Raw genomic sequence first — 18,184 nt, forward strand, 5'->3', positions numbered from 1 at the left:
AGGCAAACTTTGCCACAAATTATCAGACCTCCCAAGTATGCATGTAAGGGCACATTTATCTTTCTTAAAAATCATTTACTTTCTCCAAAAAGACCTACGCCCCCAATACCCTTTCTCTATTACAATGGCATTTAGACCAAATTCCAGCCACCTCAGAGACTTGCTTGTTTTTCTCTGGATATCTTCATGTGTGTATGAGATATATGTGATAGTAAATGCCTGCTTGTTTTTCTCTTGTGGGTCTATCTTTTATTACAGAGGTCCCAGCTTGAAACTCAGAGGGGAAGGAGGAAAATCATTTCCCCACTAAAACCCTGAGTGCATGGTGATACTTGTACTCTCCATATCCATGGTTATGATGAGCTCACAAACCAGAATCTCCAGCCATCTTTGCAATAACCCTGAGCATAAAGAAAACCTACAGAGAAAAAGGAAAACACTCAGATGTGTCTGGGAGCAGGTCCCCATTCTGATTCAAGGTCTGGAACTCAGGGAAGAGGAGGAGGGGCCAGAATAATGTGAAATGCTGGATACAGAACCTAACTAACTACTTGTTCATTTTCTCACCACACATCCTTCCTATTCCTATAATTAAAATTAATTAAGACCAAGAACATTTCTGAGCCAAACACTCATTGTAATTTGGAGGGACAGGGAAAGCTGTACTTCAGGGACTGAGATTCTGACCAAAGTGTTCTCTTCCCCGACAGGCTGACAACCTTGAAAAGCCAAGTCTTGGTTCCAGTTGAGGTTAGCCAAGAGCTCTTCAAATCCAGAAGGTAAAGGATGTCTCGGTGGAGGGTTCACCTGCCCGAAGGACCAACAAAGAGCACGGCTGCACAGCAGCTGCCAGGGGAGCACAGCTGACCAAGTCTTTTATTACTCCCTGTGCCACAGAAACCATCCCTCAGATGCAGGGACCTTGCTCCTGTCTTTGACTAAGTGAGGCAGTTCCTGAGAGGGTCTGTGAGCCTGAGCACCTGGACTCCTGATCCTGCAAAGGTACATTTCCCCGGGGCCAGAAAGATGACGGGGACCGGTTTCAGCAAATGTGCCTCCAGACACGTTTGAGCAGGTGTCCCTGGGTTCAGGATCGGTACCACGAGAGAGCTCTGGGGCGCGCTGTAGACAAGGTACCGCTTTCTTTTCTCAGGAAATCCGCGAAGCATCAGAGTGCCTGCAGTCTCCAGGAGCAGCTGTGTTTCCCTCTGCCTCGCTGCCCCCTGCATCCTGCTCTGTCAGCAACACTAGCAGGGATGGAGTTTGTGGCTCTCACTGGGGGCATTCCTGGGTTTTGCATATGAGCCAGCTTGGTCTTCCCAGGTGTCTTGAAAATTCTCCAAGTGTTTGTGTGGAATTTGAAGGTCTTCTTCCCTCACCTGTCCTTAGCCTCCCCATCCTAACACTAATAATGGCACCGTATGTGTAAGTCAGCTTCGGCCACTACACGCCAGCTTGACGGAGGCACCTCTTAGCAGCATTAGGATGAAAATGACAGGGGCTGTTGGCCGAGTCTTACTTTTACAGCCAGGTTGTGAATAACCTGAGGCAGTCCGCTTTACCTCTACTGTCCTCTCACGTAGCAGAAAGCACTCCTCTCACTTTTTAGTTGAGAAAAGGAGCTGAGAGGGATGCACTTACTTGGCTAAGGCAGTGAGTGTTAGATCCAGAATGGGCTTGTGGGCTTGCATTCAGGACTACCTGAATGTAAAGCATGTCTCTTAAAATAGCTTACTTTAAAGGGGCACCTGGATGGCTCAGTTGGTCAAGTGTCTGCCTTCGGCTCAGATCATGATCTCAGGGTCCTGGGATGCAGCCCCACATCTGCTTCCCTGCTCAGCGAGGAGCCTGCTTCTCCCTCTGGCCCTACTTCTCCCCCTGCTTGCTCTCTCTCTCTCTCTCAAGTAAATAAATAAAAAATTTAAAAAGATAGTTTATTTTAACATTTCCAAAAAAGTAATCTGGGACAGTCCCATCCCTCCCTCCTCTGACATTGTTCCTATATTTCAGTCACAAAGAAAGACGAGTGGTTTACCAGCTGACACGGAAAGCAGTCCCCATCCTGATTCAGAGCTTTGAGATTTGGGGAAGATAGAAAGAAGGCTGGAAAAATGGTAAAACATTTTGTATAGGAAAGTACTGAATATAGGTAATTAAATTTTTACAACCCTGGTAGGATATGGAACGGGGTGAAGGCTGTGGAAAGGCTTCCAAAGTATATAGAATCTATGGAACCCCTGGGAGTTAAATCAAACATCTTGGTCTATTTTGTTTGGGGGGAATTGTCAGCAGTTTTATATCAATTTCTAGGTGAAAAATTAGATTGGAGAAGCTATTGATGAAAGAGCCAAGTTTTACCCAGGCCTGAAAGGTTGACAATCGGTTTGGACTGGTGACAATTCAGTCAGTTCTGTTGTTGCCCAGGTTGGGAAAACAGAAGTTGGTAAAAGCTAATTGCTAAACTACCTGGAAAGCTTGTTTATCCCAGGATTATTCAGAAACTGTGAAAGGCCATTACAAACCTTTGTTTGAGTGATTTCTCTTTTCTTACCAAACATACCCCACCCCACTTTGCTGCACTTTACCATTATTAGGGATCTCTAAGTCATAAACCGCACTCTTCTCCTGACAACCCCCAATTCCTTGTTAACTGGCTTTCTTTTTTAACCACCAGCACCCCCCACCCCAACTCCCACCCCGGGAAATAGTAACACATCCTGAACACATCCAGGCTTCCCTTAGGATCTCCTCAGATTCCTCCGTGGGACTCAGACCTCCTATAAAGACCCTTGCAGGGCAGCATTCCAAGGTTGCTCCGGACTCTTGCCCAGGCTGCATCAAGTCTGGTCTGAGCTTGTGCAGCCCACAAACTGTTTCTAGAGGTCTTTGGCCGATGAGGCTTTAAGAGTTGGAGTCCTGTCTCAAAAGGTTATGCAGTTTGATTTGATGTTGACAATTAGGAAAACCCATTGAAATCTTATAAGCGATGAACTCACAAAATCATTTTGGGCATTAAAAGAGAAGTCAGGAAATATTAAGTGTATGTGTCAGAGATATAAAGACCAGAATCTAAGAGACAAACCAGGAGATTGATATACTAATCAAAATGCCGTATGTGGGGATCCCTGGGTGGCTCAGCGGTTGGGAGTCTGCCTTCGGCCCAGGGCGTGATCATATAGTCACAGGATCCAGTCCCACATCGGGCCCTCTGCGTGGAGCCTGCTTCTCCTTCCGCCTGTGTCTCTGTGTTTCTCATGAATAAATAAATAAAATCTTTAAAAAAATGCCGTATGTGATGGATGTAAACATAAGAAGGGGCAGTATGAACAATGAGACAGGCTAAATTCATGAACTATGAAATATGTGGGGCAAGAAGAGTATTTAAGTCTGTGTTGTGGAATGTGGGGAGGTAGAGATCTTCTGGAGTTGGCTCATGGTAATATCAAAATGAAGAAGTAGAAAAACACAGGGTGACATCGGGTGGGGTCTCTTTTAGTTCAATTTGGCACATGCCAAGATTGAAAATAGCTGGGATATACAAGCTATTGAGCACATAGATTGTCTTTGCTGGCATGGAGCCAGAAAAAAAATCTAGGTTGCAAATTTAGATTTTTGTATTCTTATTACCAATATTACATTTGAAGCCACATAGAATTGTCTACAAAGAGTGCTTCCAGGGAAAGGAAAAGAGTTATTTGTACAAAAATATGCTCCATTACATATATCCTAACTGTCCTTTATACATTAGAAAAACCCTTTGGTACGAATCATTCTTTGAAGATACATCATACAGTTGCTTTCTTCAAAAGGTGCTTGCTGGATTCAAATTTTTCTGCCCATGAAGTAAGAAATGGTTTCAAACAATATCAAGGGACCAATGTTTCTCTTACTCACTGGATCTGGCATTGTGGGGAACATCTTTGTCTCTGTGACTTACGTGTGCATTTTCTTTGGAGACACTAAAAAGAAATCTATACATGTAATTCTCATCCACTTGGCTTTTACAAATATCCTAATTCTTTTTTCCAAGCTCATGCTAAAAACAATACAAACTTTTGGGTTGATACCTTTCCCAGATGATCGAGGCCTCTCGATCTCCATCAGCAGCTTCCTCACTGTGGTCCAGGCAGCCACCATCAGCCCCAGAGCCCCCCCGTGCACCATTTTCAAGCCAGCATCCACATGGCGTATCCTTCCCTTTTTCCTCTTCTTTTGGATACTCAGTTCCTTGGTCAGCGTGAACTTACTCTATTACATCAGAAACATCAACAGCCTAAACAGATCACGAACTGGTGCAAGTGATGGCTCTTGTTTCCTACCAGCAAGCCAGACAATGAAGTGGATTTTTCTCATTCTCATGGCCCTGCGAGATTTCCTGTTTCTGAGTCTCATGGGCTGGGCCACTGTCTACATGGTACATGTTCTCCACAAGCACCACAAGCATGCCCACTACCTGCGGAGATCCAAGGTTCTCTACCAGAACCCCCCTGAGGTAAGAGCCGTTCACAGTGTTCTCCTTCTGATGCTTTGTTTTCTTTTCTTTTCTTGGACAGATTCTATTATTTCTTTATATTTAAATTCTTTCCTTGAGAATAATTTCATAAAGCTAAGCGTTTTAGAAATCATAAGCCTTAGTTATTCATTTCTCAGCCCATTTGTGCTGACTCACAGAGATGGACATCTGGCTAAATGTTGGCACATTCATTAAGACTTGAGGAAAATGACTGTTTCATTGATCCCTTGGGTAGCAAGTTTGAAATAAGACATGTAATGGCTGCGTGTAAAACAAAAAACAACAACAACAACAATGAAGAGTAGCCTCAACAAATTAAATTATGATGTTATACAGCAAAGCTGTTGACCAGTAGCCCTGAGCTGACAGAGGAAGGAGATCATAATAACTTCTGGGTGCCCTCTGGGGACTTTGCCTTCTTCTCCTGTCCATCCTGCCACCCTCGGGAAGAAGCCAATTCCAGCTTTCCTGCTTATAAGATGCCTCTATTACTACCAAGCTTCCTATAGGAAGGAGAAAAATTTGGCAAATTCTTTCAAAACGCTACTGTATTTTCTCTTTGACTTGTGTCACTTCTAGGAGGATTGCTCATATGAGAATTGCAGTATAAAAATTACTACACATTGTGGCGATTTTGAAAAATCATGAACTAGTATCCAGCAAATAGACTATTTTTTGCTGGCTTTGTGAAAATATTCTAGAGGGTTCTGCCATACAAGAGGATGCTATTGAGCTTATGAAAGAATGGGTGAGTTCAAAATGTATTGCTATGGAATGATGAGCAAGATGTATCTGTAATTAATAAAAGATAGTAACTCAAGAGCAATGGTATTCAAAAATGGAATGTAATATTTCAACTCCATCCGATCCCTCTCTTTTGCAAGAGTGCAAAGGAACCTTAAAACAGTTTGATCTGGTTTCAGAGAACCTAGGTATGTGAAACAAATCAGTAGAATTTCCTTTTATATCTCTCTCTATTTTCTGAGTCTTTTTTTAAAAAGATTTTATTCATTCATGATAGAGAGAGAGAGAGAGAGAGAGAGAGAGAGAGAGGCAGAGGGAGAAGCAGGCCCCATGCCGGGAGCCCGACGCGGGACTCCATCGCGGGCCCCCTGGATCGCGCAGCCCTGGACCAAAAGCAGGCGCCAACCGCTGAGCCACCCAGGGACCCCCTATCTTCTGAGTCTTTAAATCTTTGAATACATCTTTATAAAGATGAATAAAGAACAAGTTATGAAGGGGGTCCCTGGTCGAATCCCACGTCGGGCTCCGGGTGCATGGAGCCTGCTTCTCTCTCTCTTTGTGTGTGACCATAAAAAATTAAAAAAAAAATTAGTTTGAAAATAGTGCGTGGCTTGTTTCAAAACCCATTTGTTAGTGCTCTGACACTGCCACAATAATATCAGTCTCACATTGGTGTGCCATCAAAGAGCTACAAAATAATTTGGTTTCTACACTAATTTATTTATTTATTTATTTATTTATTTATTTATTTATTTATTTATTCATTCAGAGACACAGAGATTGAAGGAGAGACAGAGATACAGGCAGAGGGAAAAGCAGCAGGCTCCATGCAGGGAGCCCGATATAGGACTCCATCCTAGGTCTCCAGGATCTCGCCCTGGGCCGAAGGCGACGCTAAACCGCTGAGCCACCAGGGCTGCCCTCTACACTAATTTAAATAATAAATTTGGTTTATATTTTTCTTAAATTGGAACCCAAATAGGTATTTGAGTAGAAGTCATCATTCTGGCAATAAGATATGTCCTCAAGCTATTTTGAAAATTACCTGATGCTGTTTTACTGATTTCACATATTTTATGATGCAAATCTTAGAATTCATATAGGCATTTTCCATCCCATTTTTATGAATGCCTGTATCATACTTGTTTTGTCACCCTTGTATACATTTGAGTCTCTTACTTCCCTACTAAACTTCCCTTTGGTTTTGTTGGACCATGTCAACACAGTTTTAAATAACTTATCTGTGTTATTATGCTATATTGTAATATGTTTAGGAGCTTAACTCCTTTATATAACTGTGGGTGTTGGAAGGCCAAGATTATGCTATTTATCTTAGTTTTGTAACTTCTCTATGACATCTTTTTCTATCATGGAGAACAAGACAAAATAAGCACTCCCTGAACTGGTCATGGGTAATGGACCCCAAAGGAAGGGATGTAAGAGCTTGGAAATGAAGTTAAGAATAGCATTTTAAAATTAATTATAAAGAAGAGACTTAATGAGCATTAAAATAGAAAGTATCCAGATGGATACGGAGATGTGTGGTTGGTAACAAAAATGGTTAGGATAGTGTGTTAGTCAGGGTCCTCCAGAGAAAGAGAATCAACAGGAAATATCTATATCTATGTATCTGTATCTGTCTCTCTGAAGAGAGAGAGAGAGAGAGAGAGAGAGAGAGAAATGATTGGACTTAGCTCACTCCATTCTGGAGGCAGGGAAGTCCCACAGTCTGCTGTCTGCAAGCTAGAGAACCAGGAAAGCCAGTGGTAGTGTCCGGTACGAGTCCAAAGGCCTGACAACCAAGGGGTTCCTTATTTACATACCCAAGTCTGAGGGCCTGAGAACCAGGAGCTGCCAGGATGGAGAGCTGGAGCGGATTCACTTGCCAGCTCAAGAAGAGAGAAGAAATTCAGCCTTCCTTTGCCTTTTTGTTCCAGGAGGGCCCCTAGCAGATTGGTGACAGGGCATCCCTACTCAGTCTATTGAGCAAAGGCTATTCTCTTCCAGAAACACCCTCAGAGACAAAGTCAGTTTTTCCAGCTATGTGGGCATCCCTTAGATCAGTTAAGTTGACACACAAAATTAGTGATTACAGAGAGCCTGGAATTTGGATTCTCAAAGTAAGTGTTCTTCTGTGCTTCCCTTGGAAAAGTTAGGATGGAGTTGAGAAATTTAAATTGAATCTAGAATCTTAAGCAGAAAGTAACTTAAAATGAGAAGCACATGACTAAATTGTTACCCATATAGGAGAGCGGGAGGGAGGGAGGAAGGAGAAACCGAGAATATTGAATTTTAGAACACCCTGACATGGCTGGTAACCCCCACCAACTACCTCTTGCCTCTCATTTATAGTTCTGTTATGAGTAAAATAGAGTAGGAAGGTGAACTCTGTATCAGTTTTGCCTGTGAAATCTTACAGAAGTTTTGAAGTAATGATAACTGAAAATGTCTCAGATTTGGTGAAATTCAAACTAGTAGCTTCAAAAGCTCAGAGAATTCTAAGCAGCATAGACTCAAAAATGTTTATATCCAGACCAGTCTGTAAAAATGAAAGCAAAATATCTTAAAAGCAGCCAGAGTTAAACGACAAGTTATCTACAATTCTTAAATGATAGTGGATTTCTTGGAAGAAACCATGGACCTGAGATAAAACTTTATTGATCATCTAACTTAACCTAATAAGTTCCTAGTCTGACTGGTGATGCATAGTGCGACTTTGGGTCTCCAGGAATTTTTGTCAGCTCAGAGCCAATGACCGTGAGTCTCTGAGAAGACTGATTATGTCCCTTTGTCCACTACACAGTCTCCATAATAAGTGACTGCGGGTCCCTCCGGGGATGGCTGCGGGAAGATTATCACTGTTATGTTCTTGGCAATGTAGTAGAGTTTCTCCATGGGGATCTATCCCATCATTCAAGGTTCTCTGGGTCACAGAACCAGGTCGTGTCTGGGGATGTTTAAGGATCCACAATTATCCATGGTGCTTGAGTGATTCAAGTCGGGTGTATATTCACACGGCCTGGAATGTTTCTCCTTTTCCAGACCAAGTGAGACTTTAGTAGATTCTTATATACAGCAGTTAAACAAAACCATAACCAACTAGCCAATGCTGAAGATCTCTGTGAGTCAGACTGTTTGATAAGTGTTCATTAAGGCAATCCTGCCCCGCTTAGTTGGTGATTAAGTGTCATCACTTGGCACCTGTCATTCAAGTTATTCCCACTGTACTGAGGCCTTCCAGTTCAACAGTAGTAACTCCTGATGCAATTTTTTATTTGTAGGCAAGAACTCCAACAGAGCTGTGTTAGGATGCTGGGCTATACTCATGAATTTATTTGTCAAAGCTATAGTGAAAGGCTTGTGTTGTAGAACACTTCTGGTTGGCATGGGCTGATCCTACATAGTAAATACTTTAGAATTCCCACAATCTCCAAGATTTCATAACTGCCTCTATAGCATACTGAGGATTTCTTGACATTTCAACCTCATTTAGTATAGGAACTACATTTAGTGTAGGAACCCACGTTTGGGTCATCCAACCTCTGAAACTGTTTGAGCCATTCCTGCACTTAACAGAGAAATTGAATTCATAATCTCAGCTGAGTGGGTCCATCACAATACATCTGGCCTTACCTCTCCTTACACTCTTTTTAGCTTGATCCTACATCATTAAGATCCATTTCCATATACACATCTCTTGCTTGGACTACAAAATATCCTGGGACAGCTTCTGAAATACAGATGAAGTATTTTCTGAAATACATGTGACTTTGCTCTAAAATCTGTCCTGGTCTAAAATCTATTCCAGGATTTTCATCTCTTCAGACAGGTTTCAAAGTGCCTTAGTCAATATCTCCTTACTTAGATCATCTATAGCATCTGTCCCTAATGGAAAGGCTGCCCTTCATGTTTGCACCTGTCTAATAGTAACATGTCATACTAAATTTAATGAAGGCTTATAAATGTAGTTAACGAATTGTCAAGAATAGGGGGTGATAATGGCATGGTTAATGACAGCATAGAAATGGGTAAACTTCAGAAGTGAAAAGTTCTAAATGTCCGGCTTTCCTGAGATAATAAATGAAAAAAAAGAAAACCTTGTTTTCCAGTGATAACTAATGAGACTCTTAGATATTTGAAAAGAACACAGGTAGGATCTTACTGGGATCTTCTTTACTTACTTTTATCCCATCTTATTTTCTTAAGCAACTAAATTTCCTAATTATTAAACAAATGTGTAAATAAATGAATGTCAAATTATGAAACAAGGTGTAGCAAGTAAGTGGGGAAAATGATTCTTGCCCATAATGCTCATTGTATCAACTGTAAGGAAATGCAAGTAATATACATGCATTAAGAGAAGAGAGGAAAGTAGCACTGGATGTGAAATTGCAAGAAGGATTTGGAAAGTAAGAAATTCTCTCCTTCTCCCCCTCCTCCCCCTCTTTCCCCTCCTCCTCTTCCACCTTCCCCTTCCCCTCTTCCTTCTTCTTCCCCCTCTCCTCCTCCTCCTCCTCCATACCCAGCATAATGCCCAACCCAGGGCTTGAACTCACAACCTGAGACCAAGACCTGAGGTGAGATCAAGAGTTGTATGCTTAACCAAGTGATAGAAATTTTTAATTGAGAGCTGTGGGCCACTTTGGTCAGATTGCCAAGAACAAACATTTAAGTGTCCACGACACTTAAAAACTAATATTTGACAACTGGTTAAACTGATTGAACCACCATAATAAACCACTCTTCATTTCCCCACTTTTTGTTGATACTGGAGATATTAAGAGCATCACAGTGCATAATGATGATTCTTTCTCCTAAAGGGAAAAAAATATCTACTTGAATAACTTTCAGTCAAGAAAATACCACATCCACGTAGTCTGGTATATTAGTGTTCTATTGCTACATAAGAAACTACCACACATTTAATGACTTAAGATAACATAAATTTATTATCTCATAGTTTCAACGGGTCAGGAATGCGGCTTAACTGTATTTTCTGCTGCGTGTCTCAGTAGACTAAATTCACAACATCAGCTAAGGCTGCAATTTCATCTGAAGCTCTTCCTGGCCCACTTGATTGTTGGCAAACCTCAGCCTTGTTGTTTTAGAACCCAGACCCCAGGTTCCTAGAGGACACCTCTGCCACAGGACCTTCTTCATAAGCCATTCACATCATAGCTGTTTATTTTCTCCAAAGTCAGCAGGAGAGCCCCACTTACTCTGAATATGTCCCTTGTCCAAAGTGCTCACCTGATTATCAGACGCATCCAGGATTATCTGTCACCCTCTTTGTCATTGTTATTGTTTAGGTTTTATTTCATAATCATAAACCTAACTCTGCATGCAACCCAGCTAGACTTGGAGGGGAAAGGAAAATATGGAGACCATAAAAATGCAATGAGAGTGCAATGGTTATAGTATATTTCAAGCAGATGGAGATGAAGGGGTGCTCTCTTGAGTACAGAAGGAATAGTCTGGTGGTTAAGATAAAACACAAGTCAAATTTATTAGGTTTGTCCACAGTCAGCAACAGTGATCTTCTTGTTGGTCTTGCTATTCCTGGACCCAAAGTGTTCCACGGCTTTCACAATGTTCCTTCCCTCTCTCACGTTTCCAAAAACCACACACTTGCCCTCACATTCAGTCTTGGCAATGCAGATGAAAAACTGGCAACCTTTCATGTTGGGTCCAGCATCTCTGATGGACGAGATACCAGGACCATAGGTTTCAGGATGAAATTCTCATCATTAAACTTCTCCCCACAGATGGAGTTGCTGCCAGTGCCATTGTGGTGTATGAATTCACCACTGTGGCAAAATAATCCTTTGAAAGCAGGAATATTTATAACCAAATCCTTTCTCCCCAGTGCTCAGAGTGCAAAAGTTCTCTGCTGTCTTTGGAATTTTGTCTGCAAACAGCTTGAAAGAGACTTGGCCCAAGGGCTTTCTGGCCAGGGTAATGTTGAAGAACACAGTGGGGTTGACCATGGCTGGGCCACACAGGTGGCTCCGAGGCAGCAGTATCTGTAAGACCTAATCTTTCTCTTTTTTATTAATAACTCAAGGCCCATTGATTAGGAACCTTAATTATATCCGAAAAATCCCCTCTACTGTGTTATATAATGTAATCTAATCAGGGCAGTGTAGGGGCCAAGGGCAGGTTGTCCCAAAATGTACCACAATCACATGCTGATTATTTTGAATTGAAGCTATTAGGGGAACAGCTAGTGCACGGACCGCAGACCCTCTACTGTCTCCCTGAAAGCAAGGAATGAATCGTATGAAAGATACCCTCTACTAAGAAGTAAAAGGAAATTCTTATCACAAGAGATGGAAAATTTAAGAGCGAGAAGTCTATATAAACAACCCTGTTATGTTTTTACTAATCTCAATCCAAATTCCACATAGAATTCCTTTAAGTAAAGCTCCCAAACATCTGTTTTCTTTATTCTGTCAATTCCTCAAGAAGTTATTGTTTCTTCGTCTAAAAAGTATAAAAACTGCCTGCCTTGGTCATTTCTTTAGTTCTTGATTTGGTCCTCCAGGCACATATAATAAACTTTGGAGGGCACATGATGAGATGAGCACTGGGTGTTATACTTTATGTTGGCAAATTGAATTTAAATAAATTTTTTTTAAACTTTGGTGTTTTTTTTTCTTCTTACTCATCTGTCTCACATCAATTTAACTCTTAAAACAGCTGGAAGAACTTGAAAGGTAGAGGAAGGATTTTTCCTTCCCCATTGTAGTGCAATTCCACCATATTCAGAGGTCCTCCTCATATTCAAGGAGGGAAAGATTATACAGGTCTACACACCAGAGAAGACGGAATCGTGGGGGTCATCATAGAATTTTGCCTATATCCCTTATGATAGTACCCCTTTCTCTAGTTGTTTTCAAATCTAGTCATCTAACTCTCAAAATGTATTTTGGTGGCAGTGTTGGAAGAATGAGAGATCTGAAAGCAGTGCTGCTTGTATATTTTCCCACTGAAAGAAGTTAGATGGGAGGTTGGCTGGAAGAGAGGAAGAGCAAGAGTGATTAGGCAGTGGATGGAGAAGCTAATCTGTGCTGTTCAGTCAGGACAGTCAGTACTCTGGCACAGTAAGTAGGATGGAGAAATGGGAGATACTCTTGGCTTACCACAGGTAATGTTTCAGTCTTTCATCAGGAGTGTGATTTTATATGTATAGTTTGCAGAGATTCACTGAGCTGTATGTGTCAGGTATATGTGGGTTTCTTTATGTATGGTTTACCTCCGTGAAAATAAGGCCTCAAATACCTAGGCCGTGGAAATTCTTTCTGAGCGTTTAAATGCCTGAAGACTATTGCTGCTGATGGAAGACACTATGGATCATGTAAATGTGTTTTTGTCAAAATAACAAAATTCTGCCTTCTTTTTAATGTTACTTTTTCCTCAGTGCATTATAACTTGTAACAGGCTGTTACAAAGACCTGAGTGGTACAATATAGCCAAGCTGCCAGTAAAAACACTAGATATCAGAAACCTGAAGAGTGGGTTTGGGAATAGCAACCTCATGACCTTTATAAAGGATAACAAGAGGAATATACCAGAACACATGGTTCACTGCCCAGTGCCCTGGAATCACTTACTAATTTTACAGAAATGAATAAAGACCATTCCATGATTTACTAATTAGAACTCTAGACCTCGAATCTGACGAGATCAAGGGCGAACCTTTATGTCTCTAATTAGGTGGATTCTTCCCAAATGTTGGGCAGATGATTGAGAGGAGGTGGTCACTGGCTGACTTGTGAGCAGGACCCTGGCAACAAGAGGTCCTCCCTCTTTCCCTTGTCTTTGGGATATGGCTGTTAACCTTCCCTGTTTCCAGAAGCTGCCCCAAGGACACAGCCTTGAGATAGTGAGATGGTGTTGACACCATCTAGACGCTATATGGGACTGAACCCAGTTAGGACCTTTATATAAACCTCTAAGATTTGGCAGGCAGGTACAGGAATCTATTTGTCTTGGGCCACCAAAGACAAGCCTAATATGTAAATTATCTTGCTAATTAAAATTACCATCTACCAACCTGGAGAGGGCTGCCTCTGTCTCTTCATTCAGTCTTTCCCTGCTCTCCTCAGAGGGGCCAGTTTCAGATTACACCCAGGAAGCTCTGGAGGTTGCAAAATAACACCGAACTCTTGTTTGTTTCCAGACAAACTACTGTTTTCCTTGAAACATGCACGATGAGTTCTGCATACCCGACTGCTTTAGTAAACCAAGCACTGGTTCACTAAGGGACACACTGGCCCTGTCCCTTGATTCCTTGCCATCCCGGGACAATGAAGGTGAAACTGTGACAGAGAGCAAAATGCACACGAAACTTCAAACAGCTGAAATCAGTGTGGATAAAGAGGCTGGGATTTGTCATTAAGAGAAAGGACACAGTTTTGTGACACCAGGCTCGTTAATGGGAATACTTAATTCATTAATGCAAAGTATTTATTTATTTCTTTAAAGATTTTATTTATTTATTCATGAGAAACACAGAGAGAGAGAGAGGTAGAAACCTAGACAGAGGGAGAAGCAGGTTCCCCATGGGGAGCCCATTATGGGATAGATCATGCCCTGAGCCAAAAGCAGACACCCAATTGCTGAGCCACCCAGGCGTCCCATATTGCAAAATATTTAAATCCTAAAGATATTCCTCCAGATATGCATTCGGGAAACTTGAATTTTTCCACTGTTCCCTTTCACCTTTATCAGTCACTTTTGGAAACTCAGTGCACTGTTCTGGTTCTGAGGAGTCCATGTCGGCATCAGGCCAGGGGGGAACAGCCCCTGCTGTTCTGTTAGTGATCTTTGAAAGAACTAGACGAGACAAATAGAAGTAAAGTGTGAGATGATCAAATCAGATGGCATCCTCACAAGATACAAGGCTGGAGAACTGATTAAGATAAAGGAGTTAGAGTTGACAGAAATATCAGACATCTCCTGGGTCTTGTCTTCAAATGCACAAAGATTTTCAGAAAAACACTGATTAAAAAAAAACTTTATAAGAAAGTTAATTGGGTTGATGAGCTATCTTTCAAAGGAGATGCCATTTCAAATTCCTCTCTCTCAATCCCACTAAAAAGCCCAAACCTTCTAAAAGTTAAGGACATATAGGAGAAGACAAATGAAGCATTCATCTGCCAGCACTGCCTTTTTCAGAGGAGAATCTTGTGAGAAACTAAGCAAGTAGGGACACCAGTCTGTAAAGAATTTGGAGACATGTGCTTGCAATGAAGTGTCAAATCTTTGAATTTATGTCTTAGTTATAGCAGAATATAGAGATTTCAAAGTCATAAACCAGATGTAGTAATAACGACCCGTGCCTGGGGTACAATCCAGTGTTAGGGAACCACATATTGAAATAAACACCTTGGTAACTCCTGTCACCTAACTGGGCCCTGGGCTCTCTAAGAGAAATTGACAAGAGGCAGAAGGGGTTCCAGGCAGGGTTTGTTGTTGTTTTTAATTATTTTATTTATTTATTTGACAGAGAAAGAGAGAGTTTAAGCAGGGGGAGCCACAGGCAGAGGGAGAGGGAGAAGCAGGGAGCCAGATGCGGCCTCGAACCCAGGACCTTGAGATGATGACCTGAGCTGTAGGCAGACACATAACCAACTGAGCTGCCCAGGCAGTTTTGTCAGGGCTTCTGCGAGAACCTAAGGGAGGCAACACAAAGGAAAGAGTTGTTAGGCTGGCTCTCTGAGGGCCTAGGAGAGCTTTAATTAAGATTCAGTGGGAAAAGAGCATCTGATCTTATAGAGGAGGGGATTTCTTGGCTCTTGTGCACTTAAAGGTCATGCTTCTTCATACGTGACATGTCTAATTAGCATGTTACATCTCTACCCTTGGGCATGATCTTTTTAGTATTATAATGAGGGGTAAATGTGGGTGAAAAGTCAGCACTGTGGTTCTTCTTGGGGCTTACTGGTTTGGTCCTACCTTACCACTCTTTACAGTGAAGACCCACCCCTCACCCCTTCTTTCAGTAAGCATCCTGCCTCTGCATTCCTGCAAAATGAGCTATACAAGGGTGTAGAGTTTTAGCTTTTTTCTTTTTGTGAAGGCAGCCAATAAATGATGGATTTTTGTGGTTGGTGATAAGGGGAACAGTCCAGTCTCCACGCTGTCTCACTTATAAGACAGCAAATCTTTAGGTGACTTGTCAGAAAAAATATCAGGCAATTATCTCCGTGAAAGTCAACTATAGAAAATTAATACGAATGTCACTCAAATCATTTGTCATACCACAGAGCATATTATGGAAGTGGAATAGATTCCATATATATTCTTTAGGTTAAAATATGGATCAAAACTAGAGTTCTGAACTAATGTAAACTTTATCGTAGTAAGTGAGTCATAGTCTACAGATAGAACTCATGTGGGAGTGGTTCTCATATAACAGATGGGAAGAATGAGAAATTTAGTAACATAAGCCTAAGTTAAGAAGTCATCAGAAGGCCCCAAAATATATGTTAGTTGTCATTTAAATATAGTTACATTGATTAAATAGCCAAGAAGATTGTGGCTCATATTTTTTATTCCAAAAGTGTGAAGACAGAAAAATTCCCTCTAACTCTTATTTACTTGGTGCCATGATTGCCTTTTTTCCCCTACCTATAGATGATAATAAACCTAGTGATTCAATAATATTTCCAAAGATAACGTTATTAAGTGGCAACTGAAACCAAACCTTACCACCGTCAGTAGTCCAAAAGGAATAGTCAAAGCCGTACTAGGAAGCTGACTTTTTGGTGAGAGATATGAGAGAAAATGGAATAAAAATCTCAGCTGAGAACAACTAGAAAAGTGACATAGCTACCCGGACAGCCAGCTAGCCAAGTCTCTCTAAGGACTGAAACTCTTGTTTGTTTTTGGTAACCCAGGGCCTAATATAAATCTGACACCGAGTAATTATTAAATAGAAACTTGGCAAATAAGTCTTGTTTTCATTTGTTAGGATATTTTATGCCCTTTGTCCTAATGTGTCTTTTGTAACTGTATCTTCATGATATGCCTTCTGTTTACCAAGGAATGTGAGTATAAGTATGAATATAATCATGTTTGCCAACATAACTAAGTATCTGATTACATATGATCTACATGACTTAGACAAGAACAGTAGACATCTCAGTAAAATCACTGGAATATAAATTTCATGTGGGTCCTCTACTATGTAAAATGATGCTCCTTTTAGCAATGTTTAAATAGTGACCTTTGTTTGGAGTCTGAGTTCTCACTGGTATACAAGTAAATAAATTATTTATTATCCTCAGGGAAATTGGCTTGAGACAGGATAAAGTATATTCCACTATGGAAATAAAGAGAGAACAGAAGTTTGAGGTCTAGAATGTAGGCCGCTCTGTGGAGCATGTGACCCCAAGACTAAGTGAGTTCAGAAATTAGTAAACTAATTTATTCAGTTGATTTCACCGGAAAGGAAGGGCTCTCGTTTACCAAGTAATTGAATCTTTGAAAGTTTTTGGGTTCAGGTTGAACAAGTCTTTTCCACAATGAAGTATTTAAACTTTGATTTAAAGTCTTATTATAGTCCTATGTCAGGGGATCCATCTGTAAATGAATATAAGATGCTATTTTTTGAAGAGAACATGTTTTCGTGGATGTGGAATGCTGAGTCTGAACCGTGGCTTAAGTTTGAGGGCAATTAGAAATTATTACTACTCAAAGGCAGATGTTTCAGAATAATCAGTCAAGATTTTTTAAACTGGCAAGGTAGAAAGCAAGCAGTTGGACGGTAACAAGAATCTTGCTATTCCAACATTAAGATCAAAAGTAGAGTGCCTCCTAACCTCATAATTACTTTAATCCACCCAGTAAATACAAGTAAAAATGTAAACTGAGTGCTGGTTTAAGTCTACTCTCTCTTTCACAAAGGATTGATTTCTCTCCACACATATTCAAAAAAATCATTATTTTTATTCATCTTTGTAACAGAATTTCATTTGGGGTAAAAAATTTAAAAAAGTAGGCATTCTATAAATAATAGAATAATTGAAAGAATGAATGTAATGAGGTGAACTGCTTTTAATTTTGAAGGTATCAAATTCAGTACAGCAAAATAAAATTAAAAATGTGTATTAGTTCAATGCATACATGTTTATGTGCATTTATTTTTAAAGATTTTATTTATTTATTCATGAGAGACACAAAGAGAGAGGCAGAGACATAGGTAGAGGGAAAAGCAGGTTTTCCACAGAGAGCCCGATATGGGACCCTATCCCACAACCCCTGGATCACAACTTGAGCCAAAGGCAGACGCTCAACCACTGAGCCACCCAGGTGATCCTTTACGTGGGTTTAAAATGTGGTTTACATATATCAGCTAATGGCCCATTGTGAAAACTTTGCCTTCAACCAGAGATTTTGGTAAGTCAAGAAACTCACCTAATACTAACCTCTTGGCTCCCCTGAAAAATTAATGTTATGGAATTGAATCAACGTAATTTGCGGAGATTCAGAGTGTTCATTCTGAGGAACCTTTGCTAGCTGCAAAGACTCCTGGTTAGAGCGCATGGCTTCTGAACTCCCCAGTAATAGTAATATCCAGTTTTCAAAAAGGATAATAGTAAGTAGAGGAAAGCCCCAGGACACCTTTTCTAACCGAATTTAATTAAAAGCTAAATGAAAGTGAGTTCAATTACGTAGAGTAGTTCAGTAATGTAGATCAAAGAAAAAAGATAATCTTAAAACTTCCTACAGGTGACCAGTCTTACAACCAAGTGATATCATGGTGGTTTAGATTTAATATACAGTGCACACAAACAGCTCTTCCAAACTGTTTCATTTATGTAAGTGATTGGTGGGGAATTATACCTTATTGGGAAACAATTTTTTTGTAAACAAAATAAAACAGAATTTGATTCTATTTCTTCTTATACCAAAATATGG

General features: G+C 40.7%; 1 protein-coding gene and 1 pseudogene across 1 annotated transcript; one reads left to right on the forward strand and one right to left on the reverse strand.

Annotated features, from left to right (window-relative positions):
- The first annotated feature begins 3,850 nt into the window (after window positions 1–3,850).
- Window positions 3,851–5,256, forward strand: LOC106558245 (putative vomeronasal receptor-like protein 4). Its single transcript, XM_038584402.1, has 2 exons — window positions 3,851–4,492; window positions 5,093–5,256. The coding sequence occupies exons 1-2, from the start codon at window positions 3,851–3,853 to the stop codon at window positions 5,159–5,161; spliced, it is 711 nt and encodes a 236-aa protein (XP_038440330.1). The 3' UTR covers window positions 5,162–5,256.
- Window positions 5,257–10,764: 5,508 nt separating this feature from the next.
- On the reverse strand, window positions 10,765–18,063 carry LOC119877866 (annotated as a pseudogene).
- Between the last annotated feature and the right edge of the window lie 121 nt (window positions 18,064–18,184).

Source organism: Canis lupus, chromosome 35, assembly GCF_011100685.1.
Source record: "Canis lupus familiaris isolate Mischka breed German Shepherd chromosome 35, alternate assembly UU_Cfam_GSD_1.0, whole genome shotgun sequence".
Taxonomy (NCBI): domain Eukaryota; kingdom Metazoa; phylum Chordata; class Mammalia; order Carnivora; family Canidae; genus Canis; species Canis lupus.

Bases quoted from the DNA above. Each gene is read 5' to 3' on its own strand.
- LOC106558245 (XM_038584402.1), top strand. From the start codon at position 3,851: ATGGTTTCAAACAATATCAAGGGACCAATGTTTCTCTTACTCACTGGA. The intron at 4,493-5,092 runs GTAAGAGCCGTT...TGTCACTTCTAG, and splicing joins TCTACCAGAACCCCCCTGAG to GAGGATTGCTCATATGAGAA.